This window comes from Lepidochelys kempii, chromosome 5 (genome assembly GCF_965140285.1).
Source record: "Lepidochelys kempii isolate rLepKem1 chromosome 5, rLepKem1.hap1, whole genome shotgun sequence".
NCBI classification, from domain to species: Eukaryota; Metazoa; Chordata; order Testudines; family Cheloniidae; genus Lepidochelys; species Lepidochelys kempii.
In genome coordinates, this window is record NC_136384.1 from 13,263,600 (window position 1) to 13,278,783 (window position 15,184).

The 15,184-nt window shown below is 44.9% G+C and overlaps 1 protein-coding gene across 1 annotated transcript in view; it reads right to left on the reverse strand.

Annotated features, from left to right (window-relative positions):
• The window catches only part of LOXHD1 (lipoxygenase homology PLAT domains 1), a 101,804-nt gene extending 87,292 nt beyond the window's left edge, over window positions 1-14,512 (reverse strand). The window contains exons 1-2 of the mRNA XM_073343459.2: window positions 14,422-14,512; window positions 11,173-11,289 (exon numbers count right to left, since the gene is read on the reverse strand). Of these exons, the coding sequence (XP_073199560.2) occupies window positions 11,173-11,289; window positions 14,422-14,463 (159 nt within the window). The 5' untranslated portion in view covers window positions 14,464-14,512. The remainder of the gene's footprint in view (window positions 1-11,172; window positions 11,290-14,421) is intronic.
• Window positions 14,513-15,184: the final 672 nt, after the last annotated feature.

The window sequence follows — 15,184 nt, forward strand, 5'->3', positions numbered from 1 at the left end:
GTGTTTAATACTGATCCACCCAGTGTTGGTGCACAGTTCCATTTCTTGATGTTAGTACATTTCAGTTATTTGTAACATTAAAAAAGTTTCTATAAGCTTAGAGAAAACAATTTTTTATTTGCTTATACATGGCACGAATAAATACACACTTACAGATCCTAGCGTGCAAATTTATCATCCAATATGACAGAGACAAATCATGCATGCAAATTGTGCATCAAAGTCATGAAATGGGCTACAAATACAATAAAAAATAAGGTATTGAAAAGTTTAACAAATGGAGGGGGGATGCCAAAGACTCGCCATGCCTGGGGCGTCATTTGGTGGAGAGCCAGCCCTCCTTCTCCTATCATACTCTCTCCACTACCCTCCCTGTTCACTCTGCTGTAATGCTGTCATCCTCTTTATACTTCCCGACACTCCCATCGCTTTTGCAGGAGCCTTCTCCTCTGCAGCATCTGTCATTTAGAACAACCTTCCTCTCATTCCAAATCTTTTCCAGAAACATGATTTCTCCCTTGCATATGCCTCTTCATTCATCTTGCTGTTCCTCTCAGAGCTGTTATTTAACCCTGTATTTGCAAAAGTTCACTCTAAAGCATTTTGGAGCATGGCCTGTATGACTGACAATATACAAAACCAAATAGGACTTTAGATTATTGCAAATGAAGTTCTTATTTCCATTTTACCTGGGATGTAGGAGGAGGTGGCATGTAGAACAGACTTCCATCTTGAATGATCCCTTGTAAGTCTTCTTCCTTCTCCAACCTCATTCATGGTCAGATTTGTGCTCTATTTCCTCATCTCTACAATCCTTCTGTAAAAGCATAGGTTCGTCTGCACATTGGATATGATCTGACCACTGCAATCATTTTGTTCTCAACTGGTGGAAGACTGCAACTTACCGGGATCATCTAAGTATTTCCTTGTTTGTGATAAAAATCAAAGCAACGGATGTTAAGAATATGCCATAACTTGTTGACACTGAAACTATTTAGTCTCCTCAGCTGTTTTTTACAGTCATGTTTCTGCTTCATATAACAGAGTTCCCATTATTATTGCATTATTACATCCCACTGCCAAAAGAGAGGCCGCTGAAAGTGATGAAATGCCATTGATGCAAGACTGATCCGACGTATGACTTTGGATACCGAACCTCTTGCTTTCAACTGACTACCCAGATAGATAAAACTATTCTCCCAGTCAATGCCATTGTCATCGTCATGCAGTGTTAACAGGTCATTCATTTCCATTTTACAGGAGGCATGCATAGTTTGATTTTATCACCACCTATTTTAAGTCCTATAGATTCTGCAGTCTGTCGCAGCTCTTGCAGCATTAGCAGCAGTTGATCAGTAGTTTCTCCAAATAAGGCGGTATCATCTCCATACTTGAGATCCTCTTGATAAATCAAGAGGCAGCTGTCTGCAGCTACTGACTTACTATGCAGAAGCAGCTTCCTCCCTCTCCAAGTGACCTGATATGGCAATGAAGTCGGATAGGTTTCCTAAATTGCTTGGCTGCTTAAACCGCTGCGATAGGAGCATGGGGGTGATTTTGCTGCTTGTCTTGATCTATCACCTTCCCTTTCTCTGTATACAGGGGTAGAGGGATTATAGGATCTTGAAGGCGAAGAAGCAGCCTCATAGACTATGAGCTGCAGACAGCTGCTTCCCTGCCTTCAAAATCCTTTATTTAGAGTCCTATGCAGATACAAAAATTGTATCCACATCTGATCCACGATCGCAAAAATAGATATCCACGGATTTGCACAGCTCTACACATAACGACTGCAGTCCAGAAAATGTAACCAGTATTTTCTTTCTATGTTCCAAACCATTCATTACAATTAGAACTACCAGTTGACGTTATAATCTAGTGTCAATGAGAAGGAAGAGATGACATTTTGTAACTGTGCCTATGCATTGGTATTCTCTATTACAGTTAGAGATTCCTAATGTGATTCATCATTAAAGGCACGACTGAAGGAACATACGGGTTGCTTAAAATTTTAACTGATCCTAAATGCTGATAGTGTTATCATGGTTGGTTTTATGTGCCTGAGTCATTGCTGTGAACATTATATATTAGGTTACATGATATTTGGGGGACTCTAGCTTAAAAGCCTGCATGATGGAAATAAAGTAGTCAGGGCAAGCGTTACCTGTATTGTAATCACTAGTCTCCATGTCATTGCCACAGTTTCCATTGGAGCTGACTCGTTAGTGATAGTATTATTATTACAGTGACACAAAGTGTATTATTTTATGGTAACGACTGTAAAATCTCACAGTGCTTACAACTGGGATTTGCTTCATTCGAGTTTGATTTTTGGCTTTGAGCTACAGGCGGTATGCCAGTCTGCTAAACTCAGTGCTTGCCCCGTCTGAGTCATAGCAAATGAAATATAATGATCAGATATAATTGACACGCATAGGCAGCGTTCTACTGATATGCAATGAGCTTAGTTTCCTACCCATGTGCTTTCAATTTACTCTAAAAGCGACTGACCTCATTTTTTCCTTTGCAACATACAGATACATCTTAACAGCCTAATCAGGTAGCACAGCTTTTAGAAGCTTTGGCAGCATATTGCTATCCTGTGGCAGGTCATAATATCCTGCAGTTGATTACAGTGGCATCATGCAGTGCTCTGCTTTCTTCTTTTCCACATGCCAGAGTCAAAGCTCAGCAAAATTGTGGATCTCTCTGCTTTATCTTAAGTTGTGAGGCTTTTCTGCTCAGTCTTCTCACTTAACGTCTTTTAAATGCTGATTTAACCATGGCCTGGCTGATTGGGTTAGAACCCACCTCCCTGCCCGAGGAGAGGACGGCCAGACACTGGGCAGGTGAAGCTGCCCAAAGTGCTGAGTCAAACATGTGGGCCTGATAGGGGCAAGCAGGCAGGAAGCATATTTCCCCGTGGGCATGGTGCGCTGGAAACTCCCCATAGAGTCAAACGCCCGTTTCTTTTACCCCTCTGGAACTGGCAACACCACCCCTTGTGCTGTCACCCAATCAGTTATCACACGTTAAACAGGAGCGGGCTGGGTTGATCCTTGGATGGGAGATCTCTGAGGAACACTTGTGGGCCTCAGGAAATTATATTGATTGTTCAGCAGGTGGCGCTCCTCTGTTTCAATAAATACTGAATCACTCTCAGAGGCCCAGTCTACACCAGGAAAGACCTATGCCAGCAAACTCTTGGAGTGAAGATGCAGGTTCTACCACCAATATGCTTTCAATAGTACTGATTGTACCAGTTCCCCGAGTGAAATAAGTTGTATGGCAAAAGCACCTTTATGCTGTTGTAAAAATGCCAGTTGCAAACTGATACACAGTGGGTGGCATGGAAGCAGAGGCAAGTATGAGCGTGAGAGAAGGACATGAGTGTGTGTTTAGAATGGTAGAGTGGGAGAAGGATAGGCAGCAGGAGGAAATGAGAAAATGTAGGCAGTGATGGAGTTGTGCAGAGGCTTGAAGAGGAAGGTGTGGCCCTGAATTTGATGAAGAAAGTTCAAGGAAGCCAACAGAGTAATCCAAAGAGGAGGGAGGAATCAAATGAAACTGTGTGCGAGAGCCTGGGTACCAGAGGGGAGAGTGCAGTGTTTGAAGGTGATGGACAAAGGAGAGATAACAGAAAGTGGGAGGCTGAGACATGAGAAACACGCTTGTTTACTTTAAATTGGAGCAGATTTTCCAGGATTAAATGTTGGAAAGTCCCAAATGTGAGGCAGAGGGTAGAAGCTGCAGGTGGAGAGGCAGCTTTCTGAACCCAACACCATAGATATGGTAGCTGAAGCTGTAAGAATGGGTGAGGTTATAGATGGGCACTGCACAAAAGAACAGACAAAGAGGCAGAGGACAGAACCTGCATGTCCTTGAATGTAGCTCATATTTCAAGTCCAGAAAGGTTGATCCTTTCCTGCATGCTCCCAGACTTGCTACCATAGCCTAATGGCACAACCCCCCATGTCCCCACTTTGGGAAACTGGCACTGTAAAGTCTGGTTGTGAAAAAGCTCCCTTGTATGAAACATGATAGAGATGACTGCTAGTTTGCGGTTTGGCTGCATTTTCCCGGTGCTGCTGACTCGCATACACAAGAATATCAGCCACCTAACGTATGGTGCTCGTGCATTATTGACTCGCTGCTTTACACTGATGGGTGTTTTGTGTCTATCAACAGTGCTAGCCACCTGCAATTATCCTTCTATGGTTATAAGACTGATTGTAAGCAATTCCTTGCCCATGCTCAGCAACTGTATCTTTCAAACTATATGCCCTAATTCTTTTCATCCTCACCCTTTGATTCACTTAAAACAAAATTGTTCCAAACAAAAGATTATTATATCCTTTCCTTAGTGAACTCTCTCATATGGAGGCAACTTTTCTTACGGCTGAGAAACGGGTGCAGATTCCTCCGCAGTCTGCCCACAGCACTGTTCCAAAAACTTCTTTAAGGTCGCTAGAGAGAGGCACTAGGCAGCTCTAACCTCCTCTCTCTGCTGGGCCTCCATTTCCTATTGAACTATTGACAAAGGTTAAAGTTCAAGGGACAGTATGACAGAGTGCAAGGTGCAAACAGGTGAGCCTGCACTCTGATCACTCAGATATTAATTAGTTCCTCTGGAGAAAGCTGGCGGGGGATAACTTGTCAATCAGGCTGGCTGGCTGATGATCTAAGGAGCCAATTACCCCATCAGCCCAAGGCCGTTAAAGAGGTAGGAAGGAAGTGCCAAGGGTGAGGAGAGGAAGGGGACCAGGGCAAGTTGAGCTCAGTAACATGGAGGTCTCAAGGGAGGGACACCTCTGTTCCCCTCAGTTCTTGGGGAGAGGGCTGAAAGAGCTGTTGGTACTGTAAATAAACTGTTGCACACGGATTGTTGTAGAAGTGGTGGAGGGAACTTAACATAAAAGAATAAGGAGAAGGCACAGCCACTGGAGTCCATGCTGTTTCTGCAGGGAAGAAGGCAGGAGAGAAGCCATGCCTTGTGATATGTGGGGGCTTGCCCGAGATCTTGACTCCCTGAATTGGGGCTGTAGTAAGAGGAGGCCCTGAAACATAAATTCTTGTATCAGAGGCCCAGTCTGAGGCCTGAAGCCTGAAACAAAGTAAAGCCTGAACCAAAGTACTTCCAGGCAGTGATAAGCAAAGCTGGGTTGTGAGCCAGAGGCAGGTCCCACTCACAGAAGTTGGCAAGAAAAGGTTGTTAGAGGCACATGCACTCACACACATAAGTGCTAATGAGAGGAACTTGTGCAAAGACGGCGGCAAGACACTCCATAGACATAACAAGGAACAGGCAGGTGCATCTTAATGACAGGGTCAAAAGGACAACATGATGGATAGATTCGTTTGAACTATGATGAGTAATCTGTCCTGCAACGGTATAAAAGTAGGTCCCGGAGCGCACATCTTTGTCCAGCCTCGGGGGCAGTGGAGTGTCCTGCCATTGACTGAGCTGTGTCCATTGCCAGGGAGCACAAATTCGTAGTATGCCCTGTAGAGTCTATAGGGAACTCTTACTGTGCTTCGTTTGACAATAAACCTGGCTCGGGTTCCTTCGTACCTTACTAGAGTCTGTGGTTTTTGGGTGTTCTCTCGGGGTCTGTGGTGGTAGCTATCTGCGCAGAGCTGGGGCAGCACACAGAGGGAACACGCACGCAGCTGACTGTTATCATCATCGAACAAGAGCGGAGCACCACACCGGTAGCTACCGACAACTGTGGCAATTGAGAGGCATAAGGGGGGAGGCTTCTGCGAGTATTTGGCATCCGGATGATGGAGCAGACTCTGCAGTGGCAGGTGGACGGCAGAAGGAGCTGCAGCAGAACATGAAATCTTTCCATCAGTCACACAAACTGGCCAGAGAATCCCTGCTGGCCTGGCAAGCAGAGAAACAGAGGAGCTTGCAGGAATTTATCAGGGATTAAGCACAAATGCAGCAGTAGTTGCTTCCGAGACTGGTGAGTCCCGACATGGGGAATGGTAACTGGAGCCAGGGGGTCAGCCTGTGTAAAAGGTGCCTGCCAATGACCCAGTGCTTCTCTAGTGATATCTGAGATGGTAGCAATGGGAGCTGGCTGGGACAGAGGAACGTGGGCTCTCTAGTTAGTACCCTATTTGGCAGGAGAAGCTCAAGTGGCCTACATGGTCTTGGGCAGCAAACAGGCTGAGGACTATGATGCTGTTAAGGCAGCCATACTTGACCATGTGGGATTGTCTACAGAGAAATACCAGCAGAAGTTTTGCGCTGCTAGATGGGCCAGATCTGTATAGCCCAGGGCATGTGCCCAAAGGTTAACTGATTGGGCCACCCACTGATTAAAGCCAGGCACTCAGACTGTGGGCAAAATCACGGACTCCATAATCCTTGAACAATTTCTACATGGCCTCCAGGAGAACACTCATCTTTGGGTTAGGAACTACAGCCCTGGAGGCAGTGGTGAAACTCACGGAAGAGTTTGAGGTAGTAGATTTTCCCTGCAAGGGGGTTTGTCTGTCTAACAGGCCTGAGCTGGAAAGAGGGTTGGAAAAGTGTTAGGGGTGAAATCTACAGAGAAGAAAAGAGAAGAAAACAAGAGTCCCCTCTGGGGAGGCGCGAAATTACCTGTTACCAATGTGGGAGACAGGGACGTATAAAAAGAGACTGCCCATCTATGGACTGTGGGCTAGCATAATTTTGAAACCTTACGGGAGCAGTGAAGAAAAATGCCAAAATCTTGGAGAAGGAGAGGAGGAGATGGGAGAAGGGCCTAGTGGATACTGCATCAGGAGTCCGTCCTGTCCTGTTTCTGTGGGGAAGAAGGCAGGAAAGGAGCCATGCCCTGTGTCAAGCAGGTTCTCAGCTGTACCCAAGGACCACTGGTTCCAGGTGAAATGGTGGTGCTTGCCACCTCCTCAAAGCATTACCCTATTAATTAATATCGCTTCAGCTTTTCTTGGATCCAGCATCCCTGTGCACTGAGTTATCTGGGAGACAGGGCTGTTTGAGCTGGATGGACAGGATGCATAGAGATGCAAAGAGTGTGCATGGAAAACTGTAAAAAACATTACAGCAAACATACATATATGTAAGTGTCATTTTCTATAACTCTCTCCCCTTGTTCTTTATGAATAAGGACAGCTGCATTGAAACTCGAGATGGGCTAGGTCTGTAAAGGTCAGATCTGAATCCAAATTCTTCCAAAGTTCAGAGGGATGTCAAGGGAAGTTTAGATCTCTGGATGAGGTTCTGGCCTGTCTCTAGGGTACAGATGTGGGGACCCGCATGAAAAACCCCCTAAGCTTATTTCTACCAGCTTAGGTTAAAACTTCCCCAAGGCACAAAGTCTTTTCCCTTGGATTAGGTAAAACGCTGCCACCACCAATAAATAATTCAACAAATAATTTAACAAATAATCAGGGAAAGGACTACTTGGAGATCTTATTTCCCCAAAATATTCCCCCAAGCCCTTACACCCCCTTTCCTGGGGAGGCTTGAGAATAAACAAGATGAGCACAAACCAGCCTTGGATTTTTAAGACCCCAAAAACCCAATCAGATCCTGAAAAACAGAAGTTTATTAGAAGAACAAAAAAAGATAAGAGAACAACTCTGTAAGATCAGAATGGAAGATAATCTTACAGGGTAATCAGATTCAAAACATAGAGAATCCCTATAGGCAAAACCTTAAGTTACAAAAAGACACAAAAACAGGAATACACAATTCCTCCAGCACAGCGAATTTCACAAGCCAAAACAAAGAAAATCTAACGCATTTTCTAGCTAAATTACTTACTAACTTTACAGGAGTTGGAGGGCTTGCATCTTTGATCTGTTCCCGGCAAAGGTATCACACAGACAGACAAAAGCCCTTTCCCTCCCGTCCAGATTTGAAAGTATCTTTTCCTCTCATTGGTCATTTTGGGTCAGGTGTCAGCGGGGTTACCTTAGCTTCTTAACCCTTTACAGGTAAAAGGACTTTGCCTCTGGCTAGGAGGGATTTTATAGCACTGTATACAGAAAGGTGGTTACCCTGCCCTTTATATTTATGACTGGCCTACCCCTTGGGTCCCACAAACAGATGAGCTAGGATTTCAAGGGATGAAGAAGGTAAACAGTAAGAAATAATAAGCATGTGTCATCATTGTACCTAATTGTGACTACAGCTTCCATGTTAATGTTACTGTAGTATCAACAGCAATAGAGCAGTAGCAATAGTATTAATACATCACTATATTTGCTTGGCTTTGCAATCTGAAATATAAGTGCTACCAATCCAGGGAGACTGAATTCAGTCAACTGCTACAAGTTCACCCATGTTTGATTACCAAAGTGCATTTATAGCGCTTCAGTCATCTCCATTATCCACTTCGTAGTAGGGTCCTATGTAAATCCAGTCTGAGAACCAGTCCTTTTACAGTCAACACAGGGGTATTTTCCCCATTCACATATATGTTTCTTCTGTAGACATTACACACCTCCATCCCCATCCTATAATGCTGTTCACTTAGTGCTGGATACACAAAGAGGACTTACGTGTTGCAATGCCGAGCCTAACTTTATGTGCCCCGCTGCCTAATGAGTTAGGTGGCCAAGCTCCCTACACAATGTATGGGCAGAGTTAGGTCTGGTCTAGACTACATACTTACTTGCATACACCGCAGAGCAATGTAGTTATACTGATCTCAACCCCCCTTGTAGACAGTGCTATGTTGACGGGAGACCTTCCCCCGTGACATAGCTGCCGCCTTTCGCGGAGGTGGAGTTATTAAGCCAATAGGAGAGCTCTCTCCCGTTGCCTTAGAGCATCTTCATCATGTACTACAGTGGCACAGCTGCACAATGTAAATTTGTAGTGTAGACCTGCCCATAGGCCCTTACAAACTGGAGATCCACAAAACACAGCACATTCAACAGGGAGCTACCTTAACTAGCCAAGAAGGAAATGCTGATGAGAGGGGTGTGGCCTAAACCCAACCCCGCAAAAGGAGTTAGGCACCTACCTCTGCTGGGGATTCCCAGCCAGGAACCCTCTCTTGCAGTGAGGTGCCTAAGCCCCTTTGTGCAAACGTGGGGCAGGAATTGAACCCGCACCGCTCCAGAGGATGCCCTAACCCAGGGGTGGGCAAACTTTTTGACCCGAGGGCCACATCAGGGTGCGAAACTGTATGTACAGATGGGTAGGGAAGGCTGTGCCTCCCCAAACAGCCTGGCTTCTGCCCCCTATCCACCCCCTCCCTGCCCCCCTCAAAACCCCCGACCCATCCTACCCCTGCCCCTTGTCCCCTGACCCGGGACCCCCATCCCTAACCCCCCCATCTACTGACTGCCCCCCCAGAACCTCTGCCCTATCCAACCGCCCCCTGTTCCCCGTCCCCTGACCACCCCCGCCCCAAACCTCCACCCCATCCAACTGCTCCCTGTCCCCTGACTGCCCCTCAGGACACCCTGCCACTTATCCAACCACCTGACCCCCTTACAATGCCACTCAGAGAAGCATGTCTGGGAGCCACGCCGCCCGGCCGGAGCCAGACATGCTGCCGCGCTCCCCTGCATGAGCGCGCAGCCCCGCCACTCAGAGCACTGCCCATGCTGCGGCGTGGGTGCAGGGGAGTGGGGAAAGGCCTAGCCTCCCCAGCCAGGAGCTCAGGGGCCAGGCAGGACGGTCCCGCGGGCCGGATGTGGCCCGTGGGCCGTAGTTTGCCCACCTCTGCCCTAACCACTGGGCTATGGGGTACTCAGAGGAGGGGGAGAGGAAGGGAGGCTCCCTCCATCTCTCCTGTTGAAACTGAAACTTTGTATAAATAATGAACTAGTCATTGGAACAGGGAGTTGAAGCTGGGTCTCCCGCATCCCGGGGGAGTGCCCTAACCACTAGGCTAGGGGGTCATTCTCACTCTCTTTCGCTGGCCCAGTGAAGCGTGGTAGGACTGAGGCAGCTGTGCTCATGCCCACTGGCAGAGATTTAGTACCTAAAGGACTTTATCTATGGAAATGTAGGCACCTCAGGCCCTTGGGCAGCAACTGTGTGGGGGGATCTGAAGTTCAAACTTGGGTGTCTAAAGTGCAGTTAGGTGCCTAAATCCTTTTGCAGACCTAGGTAAAGAGCTTCCTGTCTGGCTCAGGAACAAAATGGTAGCTGGATCAAACCTGCAAGGCTCTCCAGACAGAAATGGAGCATTACACATCCTGGGAGAGTTTCTGCCCTGTGCCTTACAGGAGGTGCCGCAGAGAAGCAGCAGCCCAGAGGTAGTGAGGGAACAATACCAGGCTAGTGAGGGCTGGTGCACCTTCCTGGCATAAATTAGACAGCCTCAAGGGCTACCCAAATTTACAACAGACTCCCCAGTACAACCAGTGGCAGAACCACATCCCGGAGCATCCCACAATCTCTGTTGTGCTCCGCACCAGGAAGATTTCTTCTGACACTCCTGACATGCCCCACATAAGGGGGCAGCATATGGCTGATTATGGTTTCCTTTCACTACTCCTGCCTCACAGAAAATTCTCCCCTGGCCTTTGCAGCTATAAAGCAACAGAATGGCATATGTATTTACACAGTGCACAGTCATTCCAAAGTTCCCCAAACTCTTTACAATCTACACATACAGCAGCCATTTCACAACACTGAAATGCAGCCAACTCTGGGATGGGAGGATGGTAGCCAGCATGCACTACGCAACAGTGGTGGAAGGGGAAATTTTTCCCAAGATAACTGGGGAAAAGTCTACCCTTACAAAAACCACCATGCGATCTTTATCGTAGCTACCGAAAGCAGACATGTCCGCAGTTTTTAAAGTCAGATAACTGGGCCATCAGTCGGACATACTGGTTGCTCATCAATCTGTTGTTAACCATCCGTAGTCTTGAAATATTTTACTCTAACGTGAGCCCTGATACCTTTATTCTACCCAACAAGTGCATTAAGAATGGGGGAGGGGAGGAGGTTAAGCATTTTTTTTTTGTTAAGCTGCAGAGTTTTAGAATCAACATTTGAAGAATAAACCACCATAATAAATGTTTGCCCCAGAGTCCCCAAGCTCCTGCTACTTCATTAGCTAGCATTGCTCTCTGGGGAGTCATTTTTCACTCTTAATCATTCTTGGTATATTGCTGCTCCACTTTGGGAAGCAGAAGCAGCTGCCACTGGAAGCCTTCCACAAAGTCCAAAGATTCAATGCCTACCTTCCCATTTGGCAAAAGTCTCCGTATCTCCACCCGATCTAAATGCCATCCAGAATTAAGCCCTCCGCCTTTGTGCCCAACACGAATCTTCTCAATAGTGTCTCCAACATCCTCCAGCTACGGAAACAAAGAAAAGATTATGAAGTGAGTAATAGGCGGCAGCCTCAGTTCCTTTACAGCTAAAGCCAAGATCCACTGATTCGTTATCCATTTTCTTATTTTCAGTCTATATTAAGTTCCCAAAAGGGCAAATATTAGCCTCACCGTAGCATCCATATGCAAGTGGAATGAGGGGCTCAACATTGTGTTTATTCTGAAATAAGTGCGTCCACACTGACTTGCACTGAAATAACTACATTTTGGGAACAGATTCTGTTAAATAGGTGCAAGTCTGTGCGTGGAGCATTTCCTCAAGCTCTTCAGATGGAATTGGAATTGAACCAATCCTCAGAAGCTGTAAGTTTACTGTGGTTTGATTTTTTTTTTTTTTACAGCTCTGTGTTAGATTATTGATTCATGATTATAACAGGGAAAGGAGGGTCTTGAAATCAAAGCACAAGATTGAGATCCCGGAAATCTGCTTTTTCTTTCTTGCTCAGCCACAGACTCAGTCTGACACTTTGAGCAAATCACACAGATCAATATTTTAAATAGCCACTAATTTTCTGGGTGCCCTTTTAGCCACTTATATTCTGAAAATAAAACTGTAAACCTAAACCATGAAACTGATTTTGATTTGTACCTTTTGTTATTTCAGTGCCAGCTTGAGTGTAGATCAGCACTGATCGAATGCCTCCTTTTCACATGGGAGGGGCCTGTTAAGCTAGTGTTTTCCCTACAGAGCTTTGTATACCAACTATTTTTTGATCTTGCAAACGTTAAAAGTTTGCAGGTATCAATTTAGCTCCCCTACCACTTGCCCCCAACATGACAAGACTGTCATGTACAAAAGCACAGTGTGTTTCATTTCAGGAGAGACAGAGAATTGGAGTAGACTGGTTGCTGCAATTCAGGGTTTGGTGCTGCAACAGAACTGGATAGGGAAGCTTGCATGAGGTCTGCATTCACTCTACCTGATTTGACTATAGCGAGCATTATCAATCCCTTACTAGCATAAAAATTAAAATTCTCTGAATTCATCCAAAAACATTAATATAGGTGAAACGATGTAATTCTTCCTCTGCTCAGCCTGAATAACCATCCCTCAATGAGGCATTCAATCTATACATAGTAGTGAAGTGGCACGTGACTGTAAAGATGGCTATTAAAAAAAGATGTGTTTATTGCAACGCTTTAGGCATTTCCAGAAAATCACCACTCAGAACTGTAGCTGGTAATGTGTTTTTTAAGGCTTTTATTGCCCCTTCTGCAGAATGCCAAACAGCACCGGCAGTAAAACCACTAAAACAAAAAGGCAATTCTCAGCTCTGTATTTTCTGAAATCCCAGCATTATTTTCAAGGTCTACTGAGCTTCAAATTATGGATCCTCACAAATAGGTGAAAGAAGAATATATTTTTCTGCTTTTTTGTTGTGGTTTGGTAAAGAAAAAAATAAATTTTGGGGACCAGTTAATATGTCCTTCTAAATCCACAGAACAAACTGCATTTTCATCTTCTTCATCTCAAATGCACTGATGCTCAGCTTCATCTAAAGGGAAAATAAATCCTGAGGGTTACAACGTTAAAATAATGTGCAGTTCAAGATTTATACACATGGATTGATTAATGGCAAACTCCATCATCGACAACTCCAGGGAAACTCCATGGAGGTAAGTTCTGGTCTTTGAAAGATGTAAAGAGGAAGGTTTATTGTGATTTGTTTCCTAGGACAACAATTTGAGCTGAAAATATTTTAATTTGTTTAAAAATGTTCTAAGGTTTGGTCTTGATTATTAAAAAAACACCACCACAACAAAACGAAAAGAAACACAGAAAGGTTTTAAGTCCCTCTGGAAACTTAGTCTCTGTCACATGCAGTGGATGAAAATATCAAACAGAAACAACATATAGGGCCAGATTTTTAAACACCTCCGTAACTTGAAGTGCCTTCTGAAAGTACACCCACAAAATGGTGCATATAGATCCCCCATTTGTGCATGCAATTTCAGATATTACCTTTGGTTCTTAGAAGGTGTTTCCTTTTAAAAATATTGGAGGGACAGAGAGAAGTGAGAATATGTGTAAGTGTACCAAAGAGAGAGGAAGAGAAATTATAATTGATTAAAGGTTCTAGATGAGGCCCTTAGCAAGCAATGGCAGGGGTTGCTACTTATCTATCTTATGTTGCTCCAACTACTGTATCTGTGCACCTTACAGCGCTTTAAGGGTATTTATCCTTGTAACATGCTGTGAGAGAGGGCTATTATCCCCATTTTATAGATGGGTTTCTGAGGTGCAAGTGTAACACTGACAGACTTGGTCCGTCGGCAGGCGGGATTGAACCTATGACCTCTGGAGCTTAGAGCATAAGCTAAAAGCCAACTGGCTCTTAGCAAATTCTGTACAGAAGACTCATTTAACTCTCTCTCTCTCTCTAGTCGTCTCAGTGCCACTAGATGGGACAGAACACCACACACCAGGAGGTGTGTAGGTTATACAAGAAGGCTTGGTGATTTGCCTGGGATCATACAGGAAGTCTGTAGCAGCACTGGGATCGGAATCCAAGACTCCCAAGTCTTAGGCTAATGCCCTAACCACTAGAGCACCCTTCCTCCCTCACTGCAGTACCTGCACAAGTCTCCTGTGAGGAGAGAGGTAAAGAGTGGAGTTGGGCAAGTCATTGATTTTTTGGTTCAGTGGAAATTCCAAAACCTGGAAAAAAATATTCTGTTTGGGCTGAGCCATATCTGAATGTTGTAGACTCTCTGGTAAATTGAGAAAGTCTGCTTGAGGTCTACCCCAGAAGAGGGATTTGAACCCAGAGCAGAGATTCAAGCCTGGGTCTCCACATGAGTGCCCCCACTACTGGGATAAAGGTTATAAGGGTCCAGCAGCACCCCCACCTCTTCCTTCTCTGGCCAGTCTGTGAATGACCAAAACAATTCATGTCAAATTCACAAATAGTTTCAGGTTGGCCAAAAATGAACCTTTTGTCCAGAATTAGTCATCCAAAAAATTTCACCCAGCTGTCATGAAGAGTCCTTTTTCAATGTTTTTCCACATTCCAACTGCTTTTCTCTTCACTTTGTGTCCCTAAACCCCGCACCCAATCATTGCTCCTGAAAAAGAGCAAATATTTTTTATTTTACCTCCACAATGAACTGATCCACTGAGTTCCTCTCAAAGCACATCCTTTGCTCTCTCTTGTTCTGGCACAGGGATTTCTGTTGGCTGCAGATTCCATTACTTCCATAGAGAACAATGAAAACATCCGCATCAGTGCCAGCTCCAAAGATGTCACTGGTGTAAACTGTGATCTCATAAGGGACAACTAAAGCAAGCAGAGAAAAACAACAAACAAACCAGGAGCTGTGAGCAAAAAGCCAGGCTTCCAACTGGGAAAGTCTATCATTCATTTTAGAATTTAACAAACTCAAACCTAGATTAGAAATGTCAACATTTACAAAGCATCATTAGGAATTATACACACGGAAGTTATGTACAACTGTTACATTATGTTGCAAGCCATCAGGCTGGATTCTGATCTCAGTTACACCAGTGTAAATCTGGAGAACTCCATTTAAATCTATGAAGCCAACAGAGCTACTCTGAATTCATACTGATTTACTGAGGTTGGAATCTGACCCACTGGATTTAATCCTGGGAGTCAAGAGAGCTCTGAATATTTATACTGCAAAGTCATTGAAACATGAATCTCCCACAGTACGCTGAGTCTTGAAAAGACTCAGAAGATTTTTGAGTAACTAAGCAAACTGGCAAAACTGAACTAGCTGGAGCTGGTATGAAAAATTCTATATAAACCTCATTAAAACTTTTGGACTATTTTAAGTATTAGTTTGCGGAGGTAACATCAACTGGGTTGGGGGGGGGCAAGGAATGTGAACCTGCCTC